Source organism: Fundulus heteroclitus, chromosome 14, assembly GCF_011125445.2.
Source record: "Fundulus heteroclitus isolate FHET01 chromosome 14, MU-UCD_Fhet_4.1, whole genome shotgun sequence".
Lineage (NCBI taxonomy): Eukaryota > Metazoa > Chordata > Actinopteri > Cyprinodontiformes > Fundulidae > Fundulus > Fundulus heteroclitus.
The window spans coordinates 5,549,895-5,565,455 of NC_046374.1; the positions used below are offsets into that span (position 1 = coordinate 5,549,895).

Genomic DNA, 15,561 nt, shown 5'->3' on the forward strand with positions numbered 1-15,561 from the left:
TGCTTATAAAAAGACCAATAACCATTTGATCATGATAAAATAAAGTTATATATTCAAAGCCTCCATCCAGATAATGTTTTAATGGTCCTTTCTGTGGATAAAAATAGCCCCAGCACCAGGCGCGATGACCAGATATAAACAAACGTGCCGTCCTCTACCAGCAGTGCAATGTTGTACTTCCTCTTTTATTAAAAATAAACTTGAAAGACTTTATTTACCAAAAAACTGAGCAAAAACAAAGCACAAAACAGCAAAAATAACAACTATACACCAGCAGGACGTGATAATCTTTCATAAAAAAAACTTTCATTCATCCAGAATGAGCTCCTGACATATAAATAAATAAAAAGTCAAATAATGTGGCTATGCACCTTTTAGGATCTCCCAAAGACTACTGAGGCCCATGTTTCTTACATGAATAAATGATTTAGTTGCCAACACTGTATGTCTTGTTTCTCCATCTAGTTTTATAAAGGTCACTAAAAATGAGTCAATAGCAGAACAACCTGTTTGGCATTGGAGAAGAGGATCAGAAAATGTTTTCAGGGGTGGAATCACATGCTCTGCTCATGGATTTAGATTTAACATGTGGCATGAGATTGCAATGGCAATAAAATAATAAACCAAACACAAAGTTCTTCACCTTTGTGCTAATTCATATTAAAACAAAAGTTCTCTCCTATTACTGTAGGTGTTTGACTGCCATTATATGTCCGATGAAGTAAAGTATGTCCACAATGGCTGTCCACTCTTAAAGGAAGATACCATCAAGCTTCGCCTATACAGGTACACAATTCAACATAAATGGATTAACATAAAATGTATACATGATGGATATGAGACGACATACTTCTCCAACCAGAGTTTTTCTGAATATTCAGCTGTTTCTATTTATGCTTTAATTTTCCTGACCAGGTTCACAGAGACAGAGACATACATGGAGGTGTTTTCTCTCCATGTGGACATTACAGCGCCTGAATGCAACATCATTAAGATGGGTCCCAAATCCCTCCAGGTCTCTGAATTCTATGGCCTCTCTGATGCTATTGATGGCAATGTGGTGTCCTTCCACTATGAAAGGAGATCTAGTTTGGAATGTAGCATCTATCTTAGTCATCAGGAGTCAAACCTTCCTGCCCATGGCCAGCTTGTCACTGGAGACCCAGAAAGAGCCACCAAGAGAGGAGACGAGCCCGAAAGTTTCATCTATTTACGTCAGCAGCTAGGTAAACTTTGAAAGTCATTTTAAAATCTAAAACTAAGAATACAACAAATGTAAAACAAATAGGTGTGTAACAGTACACATATTCATACCTGAAATATCCGGTTCAGCCCTCTCAGTTTGGTGCGCATGTGTACTAAATGAATACAACATTGTTTTCTACCTGAACACATGCAGAATATTTATTTGCTGATCTAAGCGCACAATGTAATATAACTATCCACGCACTGGCTAAGCCTTCTTATACTACTTTCTTCATTGAAAAAAAATCCAAACAAATATATTATTCTATTTGCTTACCGAAAACATACCAAACTGTGACTTTAAACCCCAAACAAAGACTTTTTTGTATAGTTACACCCCTTAAAACGATTAACTGCCTCAGGAATGCAATGTGTTTAGAAGCAGATGGTTATAATCACTGGTTAAGAATTTCAAACACTGAGCTTTAGCTCTTCAAGGCCACAGTGACACATTTCTGACTGTTTACAACACTCTGAGATGTAAATCTGGGACAGCTGGAAATCATCATAGAGAATCTGATGCAAACATATTCCCACTCCTTAAAGTGTTTTAGATCTAGCAATATTACAACCACAAACTGCAATATATTATATTAAGATTTTATGTGATACACCAACATAAAGTCGGTTCCCTGTCAGTGCTGACCAAAGCCTTTCCCACTGACAAGACTAAGTACTAAAATTGCTTAAAATAAAATACCAGAAGTAAGAAACTTGAACTGAATTAATGGTCCATATGCTTTTGTAGGAAAAACTCAGCATTATTATTCAACACACACACACACACACACACACACACACACACACACACACACACACACACACACACACACACCATTGTATTCAGCACCATGGATAGCAAGAAGGCCAGCAACATCTAAAGAAGATCCGCAGTATTATCTAGTCATAAATGTCAGCAAACACAATTTGTCCTAGATTAATGTGCCACTACAGCAATTTTAAAAGTAGTCATATTTGTAAAGCTATGAATACAGAACTGTCTAAACTTTGTAAGATTTCCCTTATAGTCCCACAGAGGGAAAATTTTGTCTCTGTGTTTAACCCATCCCTCAGGGAGCAGTGGGCTGCCTACAATGAGTTGCTCAGGGGCCCACAGTGGCAGTCTGTGGGGATTGAACCAGGTACTTGTGACCTTTTCAGAGTGCAAGCACACTGCTCTAACCACCAGGCCACCACTCCCCCCAGTGCTATTGTCTAATCTTTTGAAGACATAGCTGTAATTATGTCCTTAAAATCCAGAATAACAAAGGATTTCATGCTCAGTGGACATCAGTGTGAGGTTACTGACTATCTTGCTGACCAGCTTGCATCTAAAAGCAATTTCAAAATATTTATTCTTTGATTATCATTGGGAACCAGCCCCACCCTGATCATTTGCCAATGTTAGGTGATCCGAACTTGAACAAAACTGGAAAACTGTTCATTCCATCACAGCAGTTTCCACTGTTAATAATCAATATGTTTAGTTAATGCTCCATGTTTCAGTCAAGTACCGCTGCTCGACCACAAGAAAGGGTATTATTTTCATTAATATTATCTTCATTATCTTATACAACTAATGATTGCAATGATATGGAGCTAAACCAGTGACAGCAGTAGATGATGAGTACTGCAAAAACGGAAGGCCCATGATGGGTCTTCAATATAGCCCCTTGTAGTGACATTGCAGCTGAAGGGACTCTGCAGTGACGATGAAAACATCTCTCATTGAATAAAAGCTGCTGCATAAAATGAGAATATCATCATAAGTTTTTACTTTCTAACAATATTTGACTTTTAATGTCTAATTTTTCAATGCCAAATCTCTTTTCAATGTCTCTGCAAGCTGTCACTGTTTTAGCTCCATATGACTCAGTTAATGTCGCCCTACAGGACAGTGTCACAGCTAAACAGCAAATGAGGCCAAATGTACTTTGTACAAAGAGCAAAACCAGAGAGAGAACATAAAGTTAATGTCACCAATAATTCATACACAAAGAGTATGGGGCAGTAGTAGAGTGATGTGCCTATGTCTTCTAGCAGCCTAAACCTGCAGTAGAATGACAACAGAGATAGCTTGGAATAACCTAAGCCACTCTAACCATAATATTGATCAAAGGAAGATCAAAAGGAAAGTTTTAAGCCTAGTCTTAAAAGTAGACAGGATGTCTGCCTCACAAACTAAAACTGGGAGGTGGTTCCACAGGGGAGGAGCCTGATAACGAGAAGATCTGCCTCCTAGCGTTTTTGATCAGTTCACCTTCCAGAAGGACAATGAACCTAAATCTACAGCAAGAACTACAATCAAATAGTTTAGATCAAAGCATGTTCATTTATTAGAATTGCTCAGTTAAAGCCCAAAGCTAAGGTTAAATCTGCAGCAGGGAGTTCTGACAAAAGCATGGACCTAGCCTGAAAATTTGAACAAACACACCTTACAGGCCCAAGGCGAGGCAAGACAAGGCAAATTTATTTATATGGCACAATTCAGTACACAGACAATGCAAGTGCCCCTCCCCTTGCTCTCTACTGTGCTGCAGCCCTTAGAGCCTGCTAAGAAACACACAGACAAGTAAGCAGGGCTAACTGATTTAGCAACAAGCTACGGAGTAAAATAAGATGCAATGTCACCAGTCATACTGTAACCTTCGCTTTTTATTTGTGTAGTTAAAAATCAAACAAATCAAGCAGCGATACTTGTCAAGTAGAAATGTGACTAATTTCACATTGGATTTGAATCAAGGCCTTTATTGGGCAGTACTATAAAGCTTGCTACTCCACACTACTCCAGACATTTTGAATCGAGAAACGTTGCTGGATAGGAAGCGAAACGTCTTCAAACTTCGGAAAAAAGTCCAGTTGTTTTTTTTTTTGTTTTTTTACTTTTTTAATTGACTTTGTAAAGTGCCTTGAGATGACATGTGTTGTGAATTGGTGCTATATAAATTTAATTAAATTGAGTTGCTCATTCAGCCAGCCATTCTCATCGTTAGATCCTCTGCTGTACAACCTCTGATCTGGTCTCCACTTACGTCTCTGGTTCCTGTTTATCCTGCCAGTCTGCTAAATGAATTGTGTATTTATTAATAAATCACTTTCAAACTAAGCTATGTGGGGAAACATTTCAGTTTCTAGATTATGAGGCTGGTAGAGACATATCCCAAAACATTTGCAGCTGTAATAACGTCAAAAGGGGAGTCGGTGAGCGTCAACATAAATACACAAATCCTTTCTGATTAGCATTTGTAAAGAATTGTGAAAAAATTTTCTTTCTACAGCTCAATTATGTACTCCTTTGTGCTGGTGTATCACATGAAATAACTACACATTTTTAACATTTGTAGTTCTAATGTGAAAAACTGTGGAAAAGTTAGATGTGTATCAATATTTACAATACGAAACTCAGTAAAAGTTGAGACAACTTCATCTCTGTTTAAATTAGCCTCATTATTGTGTCTCTATGTATAGATAATAAAGCCAGAGCAATGTGTAAATCTGAAGATTGCCTTAAGGGTCTGAAGCTAGTGACATTCACTAAGGTTCCATGTGAGGACTTCCTTCTGATGGGACTAAAGTACCAACACATAGATCCACCGTCTCCAGATGTAGACTATATTGCAATCAGACTGGACCTCAAGGACACCAGGAGTGGCAGCATATATCAGGTAACTGGGAGCATGGTCTGACAGTGTGCAAAAGGGATTTAAAGTTACACCAATCTATTGTATAAAATTATTGAATACTGTTATTCTTATATTTTACTTTCTTTGTCATGCTAACAATCATCATTCCTGTTTAGACTTTCCTTTAACTTGTTCCATTTTCTGTGTCTGTAGTCTGAGCAGGCCTGGCTTCCGGTCCGGATCACTGGTGCAATGCCCAACCAGCCTCCCAAACCATCTTTCATGTCCATGTTTATCTTAGAGGTGGACCAGTTCATTCTCACTCCCCTCTCCACTGCGACACTGGATGCTGAAGATGAGGAAACTCCAAAACAGCTTCTGGTTTTTAACATCACTAAACACCCCGAGGAAGGCTTTATCACCCACCTGACTGATCACACTCGTCCAATTTCCTCCTTTACATGGCTGGATCTGAATGACATGCTCATAGCATATCAACCCCCAAACTCTTCACATTCCCAACGAAGGAATTATGAGGTAGGAGAAAATATTATGGTATTTGTTTTGTATCGTATAAAACCGTCTGTTTTGTTGTGTTGCTCAAAATTTGCAAAACTTCTTTTCCTAACAGGTGGAAATGGAGGTTCATGATTTCTTCTTTGAGAAGAGCTCATCAATAACCATCCACACATCTGTAAGGAATGCAGACACAAATGCACCAAGAGTGTCCTGGAACATGGGTATGTTAGCAAGTTCTTATTGTTCGTAGAATTGAGTTTTGAGGTCAGAAAGCTCCGAACTTGAATGGACCAGATTTGAACACCAAGCAGAAGTAGATAGTAAAAGGGAGTTAATTGATAATGAAGTGGAAAATCCTAGCTTAGTCTATCCTCTCCTCAGCCAGACTCTAAACATTCTGACAGACAAGACAAGAATGTGATTATATGAATACTATTGGAAAAAAAACTCTTTGTTACCCCGAGAGATATTTTGTTCCCGTGCTGAATCTCCTCGAAGCTTGCAGGAGCTGGTGGTGCATAGAGAGGGTGCAGCATGTAAATCAGGAGGGCCAACAGAGGGAATGCCAGAAGGGGGAGAGAGTGTCCGAATAGTGGAGTCCAGGTTCTGGGAGGAGGCTAGTGGCTCAAAGAATGTAAACTTCATTATCACTCTACACTTTGGTGAAGTGGTTTGAGAGGATATTAAGGGACCAGAGGGAATCTTGTGAAGATGGTGTTGGAAGGTCCTGGGTAGGTGCAGAGAGACAGAATGCAAGAGTGGGGATCCAGGGAGTTTGTTGATAGACAGGATAGGGTTACATATCGAGGAGGCAAAGAGGAGGGCTTAAATGAAGACGTGAGGCAAGACAAGGAGGTACGAGAGGCAGGGGTTAAATAGTGCAGGTCAGGATCTGAAAGGCTACGAGAGACACTTGATCTGACAAGGCGGGTAGGGGGATTTTGGATGGTTTCCTTGTGCAGATGTGGGGCCCATAAGCAAAAGACATAGCAAAAACGGAACTAAAAATAAGTAATATTGCCTTTAAATGAGCGTATCTGTCCTTGATTTGAGCAGGTAAATAAGATGATCTGCCAATGAAATAATATTTTTGCACTTAAAATAGGAACAACTCATCTCCATCATCTTATTTCAAGTACAGGATGTCTAATTATCTTATTTAAGGGGTCAAAATACTCATTCCATTGGCAGATAATATTATTCGCCTGCTCAAATCTAGGACAAAAACACAAATTTTAAGAACATTTCACTTATTTATAGATCTGTTTTTGCAGTGCATGCTTGTAAGGTTCATTAACAACTCTAAAAACTGTACATGGTTGTGAGAGCTTGCATACAGGGTCATTTGTCTTACCTTCCCTAAGCAATCTGCATGTTATCTAAGCCATTACAAGGCCTTAGTTGGGAAGTACTATAAAGCTTGCAACTCCACACTACTCCAGACATTTTGAATTGAGAAAGCTTTCTGGATAGGAAGTGAAACGTCTTCAAACTTCGAAAAAAAGTCCAGTTTTTTATTTTTTATTTATTTATTTATTTATTTACATTTATTGGAATGAACATAACATACCAGCATTATTTGTAGGGCACTTTAAACACCCACAGGACCAAAGTGCTGTGCATAGAAAAAAACTCTGTATGATAGGTACACTTAGATTGTTTCCAGGTAAGTCTGCTAATCATATTCTGTTGAGCAGGTCTAAGTCTGCTGGAGGGCCAGTCTCGTCCAATAATGTGGGACCAATTCCAAATTGTGGATAATGACAATCTGAATGTTGTTCGAGTCATCACTGTGGATGGCCTCCTGCATGGGCAGCTAACTGTGAGAGGTACTAACACAGCAAAGACACGGGCAAAATCTGATTTTACCAGCTAATATTTGATTAGCTGTTACTGAAAGTCTATTAAAGATGTGAATTTAATTTTTGGGAAACAACACTGATGGTTTAGTATGCTTACATGATTTAAGGTTTTGCTGAATTTGCTAATTATTTCACCTTTATTTTACCAGGAATTCATGATTCTCTTTTACAAGAGAGACACAGGCAAAACAGCATCCATTAGGCAATGAAATAAAACATAAATAAATAAAACAAAATTACTAAACTATTAAAAGAAAGTGACTTTTTAAGAAAAAAACTGTTGCAGTTTCTTTTTCACTGCATTTTTAATACTTCTAAAATCATTAAAGGATGAGAGTGTTTTGATTTTAAGAACTTTTGTAGGTTATTCCTTTTCTATGAATAAAATCTGTCATAGCCATTTAGATATTAAAAAGCATGCAAATGGTCGCTGTTAGTGCTGAGAGACATTAGTTTACTGAGGTTTACTAAAAGTGTACCTAGCAGGGCTTCATAAATGAAAGCAGACCAATGTTCTCAATAGACTTTTAAAGATGAACAATTTACGAGATAATAGAGAATGCAGTGATGAGTCAGAGATTCTGCATTTGAGATGAAACACAAAGATGTGTGATACACAGAATTGGGGCTCCTTAAGGACCAGGAGGCTCCATACTTGTACACTATATTACTGTAATCAATTATTGGCAGCAAGGTTGCTGCAGCCAGTTCTTTCTTTAAAAGAATTGTAATTCATGTTTTAGTTATGAAATGAAACACATTTCATTTTTAGAGATATGTAGATTAAATAAAAGCTTTTCATCAATTCATATTCCCAGATTTTTCTGAAACAACACATTTTCAGTCATAATACTATCAAACGTAAACATCCCTAGATAATGAAATATTTGCAAATTAGCTTTCACATCATTTTTTGAAGGAGGAATTTTATTTAATTTTCTTTAATTCAGTTAAGAAAAGCAGGACTTGTTAGCTTGTTAGAACACCATCAGGAGGCTGAGAAATTCAAGTATTTTTCTTAGCATGTTAGCATTAGCTCATCAACAAGTCACCATTTTCCCTAATTGACAGTGCAACATCTATACTCTTCCAAACTGAATTCACTCAGACCACCAGGGTGCTGAATCCTAGCTGACCTGAACCCTGTGGAAATGTAATCATCATTTTTCATTTGTTTGTTTCTCTTACGTGAACTGCAGGTAGAAAGGGCTTCATGTTCACCATCAGTGACATAAGAGCAGGTGTTGTCTGTTATCACCATGACGACAGTGACTCCACAAAAGACTTCATTATTTTTCGCATCACCGATGGCCATCATCAGACCCGACATAAGTTCCCCATTAAGATTCTCCCCAAAGATGACAGCCCCCCTTTCCTCATAACTAACATGCTGGTGGAGGTCTTAGAGGGCCAGACGACGCTGCTCAGAGGCTCCACCCTCAAGGCTTCAGACATGGACTCCAGTAATGACTACATCCTCTTTAACATCACTCGCCTCCCGCAGGCAGGAGAGGTTATGAAAATCCCAGGACCAGGCCTGACAGGTCAGGGAAACAGACCATTCTCTTTGCTTTTCTCATTATTTCTGCTGTTGATAATGTCCTGCTTTTATTTTATTTTATTCAGGTTACCCTGTCAGCCACTTTCTCCAGAAGGACCTGTCACAGTCCATCGTGTACTACAGACACCTTGGGAACGAGGTGTTTGATGACTCATTTGAGATTGTGCTGTCTGATTTCCATGATCCCCCAAACCTGTCAGAACCTCAAGTAAGTAACAGTAGGCAAGGCAAGTTTATTTGTATAGCACATTTCAGTTAACCTGACCCTAGCCAAATGAATTTCATTCCGCCTAGCTCCACTAACCCATCTGGGACAGATCCATAGGAATGGCGTTTCAGAAGGCTGGGCCTTATCAAAAATCCTTGCATATGATTGGATAAGCCACTTGTCTGTCATCTTTATCGACGTGCTATTTCAACCACTCACACTGAAGCTAACCCGTGACGCTGTGAGAGCGACGCAGGAAAAAACAAAACAGAACAGCCGACAAATCCGGTTGGGAGAAGGGCGAAAACATGGTTTCCACCAACAAAAGCCTTCAGAGGCGTTCTCTGATGTTCTTTTAATGAAACAATATTAGGTAGATTGGACAACACGGAAGAAATAGCAGCATCAATGTTAACGCTTGCTTCCTCGATGCGAGCCGCCATTGCTATCTGAATCAAAACAGTCTAACATCACGGTCGCGTCTCCACTACGTCACATCTATGAAACTCCAGCCCTGCGTCCTGATTGGCTGGACAATAAAATTGGTTGGAGAAATAACTCTCTATGGGAGAGGTCCCAGATGGATGTGAGTGAAGCTAGGCAGAGCTAAGCGGAACGAAATTCATCTGGCTCGTCAGGTTAAATTTCAGTACAAGGACAACGCAAAGTGCATTACATGATTAAAGCAAAAGAAAATAAAAACAGAATAAAAGCAATTTGTAATAAAAGGTAGAGAAATTGAAACAAAAAACATGAAGAAATGGAAACTAAAAGCAAATAATGGTTATTAATAAAACAGTAAGGCCTCTATGAAGCATTGGGACTGTAACTTATCTGACAAAGAAGTGTGTAGATAAGTGCTGAATAATTCTGCTCAAGTTCCCAGTCCTGCATGTTCATGAAAACATTGGAGTTTTACTGAATTTCCACATTTATGGACAAATAAAGAATTGCTCTATTCAATGCATCTGTCATCTGCAGATGCATTGTCACTTGTCCTGGTAGAGTTAGAGGATGGGGGCCAGACCTATCTGTAGCAGTCATTGGACAAGAGGCAGGGCATTACCTGGAAAGGCTGCCAGTCACAGGAAAACACAGAAATGGACAGCCAAGCATGTGCACATTGTTAACTAAAAGCACTTTAGAGTAAACTATTAACTTAAAAGTTAATTTGGAGTTTTTTGAATGTGTGAGTACATATGCACAGGAAGAACATGCAAACCCCATGCTGAACCTGGGAATCTTCTGCTGCAAGGCATCTTTGCAGTTGACTGTCACTGTGGCTCTAAGCTCTTTTAGGAGGAGTGAATGCTGCTTGTCAAGACTTTGATACAATCTACTGGGTTTCCTTAGAGAGGACATTTGTTTGACCATTCTGTATAATCTGACCCAATCTGTATAGTCTGATTGAATTTGACTTTGGAAAGTGCCTTGAGATGACATGAATTGACGCTATATAGCAAACAGTCTTAAATCGGAAGCAACCAGACCTTCGTTAAGTTCTTTTTGAAGATGTTTCAACACCTATCCAGGAGTCTTTTTCAATTCTGGTGGCTCACACTTGAGCAACTGGCAGTTGGCGTACTGCTGTTTTTAAAGTCATGGAGGCACATCCTCCTAAAGGCCCATCCACTTGCCACTGTCCTGGGTCGTTACAAGCTATTGCTTGGTCACCTGAATCATGATGAGACTGCTGATGTAATCTCTTTGGAATGTTTTGGAGGACCGAGCTGTGAACACTGGGGAGTTGGAAGTGTAGCCCCCCCCCCCCCCCATTTGTTCTGTGATGGCTTTTCTCTTTTTAAGGGATGTAATTTTATGAATTTATAGTTTGTAGATGACAAGGTGATGTCTATCTTCAGGTGGTAGTGGTGCACATTGAACCAGTTCCGGACCAACCACCAAAGGAGGTTCCTGGTTCCACTCGGTGTCTTGTGATCAAAGAGACACAAGTGGCCCATTTAACGCAGCAACAGCTTCACTTTGTAGACCCAGAGACGCCAACCAGCGAGCTCACATACACCGTTACAACTCCACCTTTCTTCACTGGTCAGTACAGGTTAGTATGTGTTCACCTTCACCCATATATTGGTGGGGATCATCCTGTGGAAAGTATGTGTTGTTCTCTTAATTAACAGCAATCCAGATGCAGGGAGGTTGTTCTTAGTCGACAGTGTACCCAAATTTACCAAAGATTCCAATGCACCAGTCCTCAGACTCTTCACGCAAGTAAATAATTTTCTTGTTATCAATTTCATCAGCGTATGTTATTTGCTTCACTATAAAACCTCTTTTTTTGTTTTTTTATACTCTTTTTAGGATGCGGTGAACTTCATGAAAGTAGCCTACATGCCTCCAATGATGGATATCGGTCCTTACCCTCAGAATATCCAGTTCATTCTATCTGTAACCAACCATCTGGGCAAAACAATAACTGGGATCTGCTTTAATATCACTCTAATGCCAGTGGACAATCAGCCACCACAGGTGGAATCAGCAGCTGTGTCCTCACTGTCTCAGTCCTTTTTGGAAACGAGGATTTATAAAAATGATATGGATACCCTCTGTTTCAGGTTACTGCTGTTCCTTTGACTGTAGATGAGGGAGGGGACAACTTCCTGGGCCATGAGCACTTGCAGCTGTCAGATGCTGACACAGTACTAGAAGCCTTGCACATTGAGCTTCGAAGGGAACCACAACACGGGGTTCTGCACCTTGGTGGTCATCCACTTTCAGCAGGCCAGAACTTTACTCTGCAGGACCTCATAACCCATAAAGTTAGGTCAGACATCCTGCTTCATTCCAACATTCAATTCATGTGAAACTGTAGTAGGTAAAGCAGATAAATTGAACAATCTTTAACAGTTAACGGTACTCATGGAGGCGGTATATACTTTTTTATATGTATATAGACGGTACTCCATAAATATACGTGAGTTTGTTATATAATTAAAAATCTCTTTGCATAACTTGAAGTGCAATCTGATAAGGTTTCATCATACTAAATAAAAACAATTCTGCAAAGCAGAGTGCACCAGTCTTCTTCCCGATGGAAAAGGCTCATTACCAGGTATCGAACAGACACTTGATGGAACAAGCAGTTTATTAACCTTCTCACATAGGAACAGCCTGGTTTGAATAACTCTTCCTTTAATAAATGAAATAATCTTTTGAAAACTTTTTTGTATTTACTCAAGCTATGGTTGTCTAATATAAACATTTGTGTATTGATTTAAATGTTTCAATATGATTAAAAGTAAAACTAGAAGAAATTGGTAAACTTGTTCACAGCACTTGTAGTTTGAATTGTTAAAGGAGCAATAAGTGAAATTTCACCACTAGGTGCGCTGTTGATCACTCTCTGTAGACCAAAACAAAATGTGTGGCAGGCCACGCCTCTCTGTGCCTCCAAAATCTAAGCACCACCAGTTATCTGGTTCAATTCTACCTTTCTTGTCCAAAAAAAAAAAAAAAAAAAAAAAAAAGAACACCCTGAATGTACATGAGAATCATGGTGGGCAGCTCAGCAGCTGCATTAAACAATGCTAACTGTATTAGCTGGGCTACTGGCTACCAGCCTCACACAACAGTAACAAATGGCCCATTGTTACCCAAACTTCAACAACTAACCCACATGCTACAATTGTAGCATTACATTGATTCGAATCATCATAGCAGCACAAGTCTAACAAGACTAACAGCAACAAAAAACAGCATTTGACTCCCTGCTGTTACTCACCTTCCAGGAGCAGAAAAGCTAGCTCTAAGTCAAACTGGAGCTGCTTCTGTTGTCAAAATGCTCTCAACCTTGAAGACGTGACGCCAGTGTTAATCCTTGTTTTGTCTCTTTCCTTATGTGACAACTTCTTTGCCAAAGACCGTTGTTCTTTGTGGTAATAATGGGCCCTGATTGTCTTCAGATGTTATGAATGAAGCTGGTAAACCCGATTTTCAGCCAGACACTGAGTTACGTTAAAAAGGTTTATTGTGAAGATGATGAGTAATGGTAGCTGAGGCAGGCAAGTAGAACCAGACTAGGCAGATGAATTTTGGCTGAATGTGCAGGCAGGCAGGAGACCAGAGGATGCAAGTAGTGGCAGAGCACTACCTGCAACAGGAGATGTGGACCGGGGAACCACCAGGCAGAGCAGGCGGCTGGAATTCACGGGGAAACAGGCAGAACTGCAGCAGGCAGACACAGGCAACGTTTATCTGAAGAGCACACAGGATCTGGAAGAGGAAGGGCACATCGAGGTGAGATCAGATCCCACCAGAAGAGAAGTGGCGTTCTGGCAGGGATGAGTTTGCTGAGGCAGCATAAGTAAACAGGTGCACAGGTGAGCTGAGTTGACAGTAATTCCTGGCAGCAGGTGGAGTTGATCTGGGCTAATTGACTGGGGCTTGAGCTGATTGGATAGTGTCTGAGAGGTGACAGGCTAACAGGAAAAGTCCAGAAAAGTTCAAAGCACAACAAACAAAAACCTAAAACATGACATCAGGTGAACGTGGCAGTGGCATTTAATGGGCAGGGAGGGGCTAAGTCTGAGTGGCAGCTGTTCACATGGACGTACATGGACCCAAAGCTATCCTGGCTATGTGAACAAGAGACTGGAGAACAACACAGAGAGATGGTGTGTGACGTCATACCATAATACATCTAAAAAGATGCCTTTAGTTATTTATATCAAAAATAGTGACTTTTTGCTTATTGCTCATTTAAGGAAAGGATGGTGGTTCTGTTACATTTAAATGTTAAGAAACATGATTTTCACCATGATAGCTTCTTCAAAAGGATCCAAGTTAAGATGTTTAAACCATTGCTTTGGTCATCTGCTCTTGCAGGTACCATCATGATGGCTCAGAAACTACAAAAGACACTATTGAATTTACTGCAACAGATGGTGCTAATCCAGTCAGTTTTACGCTACCTGTGAAGGTAACTGCAAAATCGGAGGACACCTAGCTGTCAAAATTGTTATTAAATTGTTATTTGATATCTTGCCACTAAACATTGCTGTTTTCAGGTAACACCCATCAATGATGAGCTCCCAGTGATGGTCTCTGGTTTGAAACCAGTTCTTAAGTGTCCAGAAGGAGAAGAAATAATCATCACTGCAGAGTACATCTGTGCCACTGATGCTGACAGCGACAACAGCAGCCTTGCGTTCCTAATAGCCCGGCAGCCTTACCATGGGGTGGTTCTGCAAAACGGTGTCATTGTGGATCGCTTCATCCAAGCAGACGTCACTGCAGGCATCATCGCCTACAGACACACAGGTTGCCTTACAGCACCAAGCTCACAGGATTTATATCACATCTATGGACGGATGCTTCACTTAGTATTAAATCTCTAAATATCTCAAATGAATACAAATATTAAGCAGGTCAAATACGTATGCAACTTACCCAAAACATACCTATTATACCCACATATAATTGCGTATATTATTTAAGTTATATAGATTTAAAATATGAAATATGATATCAAGTTTTACTTTAAAGTATGCTTTGAAGTATTCATACCCAACATTTTATCTCATTACATTCACTAACTTCAGTGTATCTTCTTATTTGATTAATGTGATAGATCAACATAAAGTAGTTATATGTTTAATGCCCTGCTGCATCTTCCAATAACCTCTTACCAAGTTCCCCTCTCTGCTGAAGAAAGCATAATGTTGCCACCTCCATGAGGTCATTTAAGGTTATGCACAGTGGAAGTGCATACCACAATTAGTGATTGACATTTGGACCAGAACATTAAGTTGAGGTCACATCTGATCCAAGCTCCTTCCACATGTTTGCTGTTTCTCTGATTAATGATCCTTGCCCAGCCTGCAGAGGTGGGGAATCCATGTTGAGAAAGTAAAAAGCCGGTCCAGAGATTGATTCCGACCATTTGCATTTCCAGCTTCACAGCGTGGACAGGGACTAAAATCATCAGGTTAAGTGAACAGGATGGAGGAAAAACAGGCAGAGTTTTTACTTTCCTGAAGCCAGATTCCTCCCCTAAGCCAGGCTGACAATTTAGGTAGAGGTTCATGTTCTGGTAGATCTGCAGCTGATCCATCCTCTCTTCAAGTTCAGATGATGGACTGATCAGAGCTCTGGGAGATGTTCAAAGCTCTGGAGATTGGGTTAGAACCTAGTCCTGCTTTAAACTTCTCCACAACCTCCTCCCTGGCCTGTCATCTAGGTTCCTTGGTGTTCATAAAGCTGTTTGTTCTGAAGTTCATTGTTCTTTAACAAACGTCTGAGGCCAGAACCAGAACAGCTGAATTTATACTGGTATTAAACAAAGCTGACCAATCATTCTCCTGGCCTGTTGTTTTGAACAACAAAGTATGTAAGTAAGTAAGGATGGATGCCTAATATACACAGCTTTGGATCATAGGGGACCTTCAATCCTACAACCTCTGAAGTCAACATCCGTTTTCCAATATTACTTTTATCTTTAGATATTTCCATGCAAAATGGCATAGTGTGTTCTTTCTCTCCAAACATTTAATACAGGTGTCTGGAATATCAGGGAACCAGTGATTC

General features: G+C 39.8%; 1 protein-coding gene across 1 annotated transcript in view; it reads left to right on the forward strand.

Annotated features, from left to right (window-relative positions):
* The first annotated feature begins 695 nt into the window (after nt 1-695).
* Nucleotides 696-15,561, forward strand: part of frem1a (Fras1 related extracellular matrix 1a) — a 34,307-nt gene continuing 19,441 nt past the window's right edge. Inside the window, exons 1-15 of the mRNA XM_021307220.2 lie at nt 696-786; nt 916-1,015; nt 1,148-1,226; nt 4,714-4,910; nt 5,082-5,405; nt 5,500-5,608; nt 7,085-7,216; nt 8,449-8,793; nt 8,876-9,018; nt 10,881-11,077; nt 11,157-11,247; nt 11,338-11,505; nt 11,592-11,800; nt 13,861-13,954; nt 14,043-14,295. Coding sequence (XP_021162895.2) covers nt 710-786; nt 916-1,015; nt 1,148-1,226; nt 4,714-4,910; nt 5,082-5,405; nt 5,500-5,608; nt 7,085-7,216; nt 8,449-8,793; nt 8,876-9,018; nt 10,881-11,077; nt 11,157-11,247; nt 11,338-11,505; nt 11,592-11,800; nt 13,861-13,954; nt 14,043-14,295 — 2,518 coding nt within the window. The 5' untranslated portion in view covers nt 696-709. The remainder of the gene's footprint in view (nt 787-915; nt 1,016-1,147; nt 1,227-4,713; nt 4,911-5,081; nt 5,406-5,499; nt 5,609-7,084; nt 7,217-8,448; nt 8,794-8,875; nt 9,019-10,880; nt 11,078-11,156; nt 11,248-11,337; nt 11,506-11,591; nt 11,801-13,860; nt 13,955-14,042; nt 14,296-15,561) is intronic.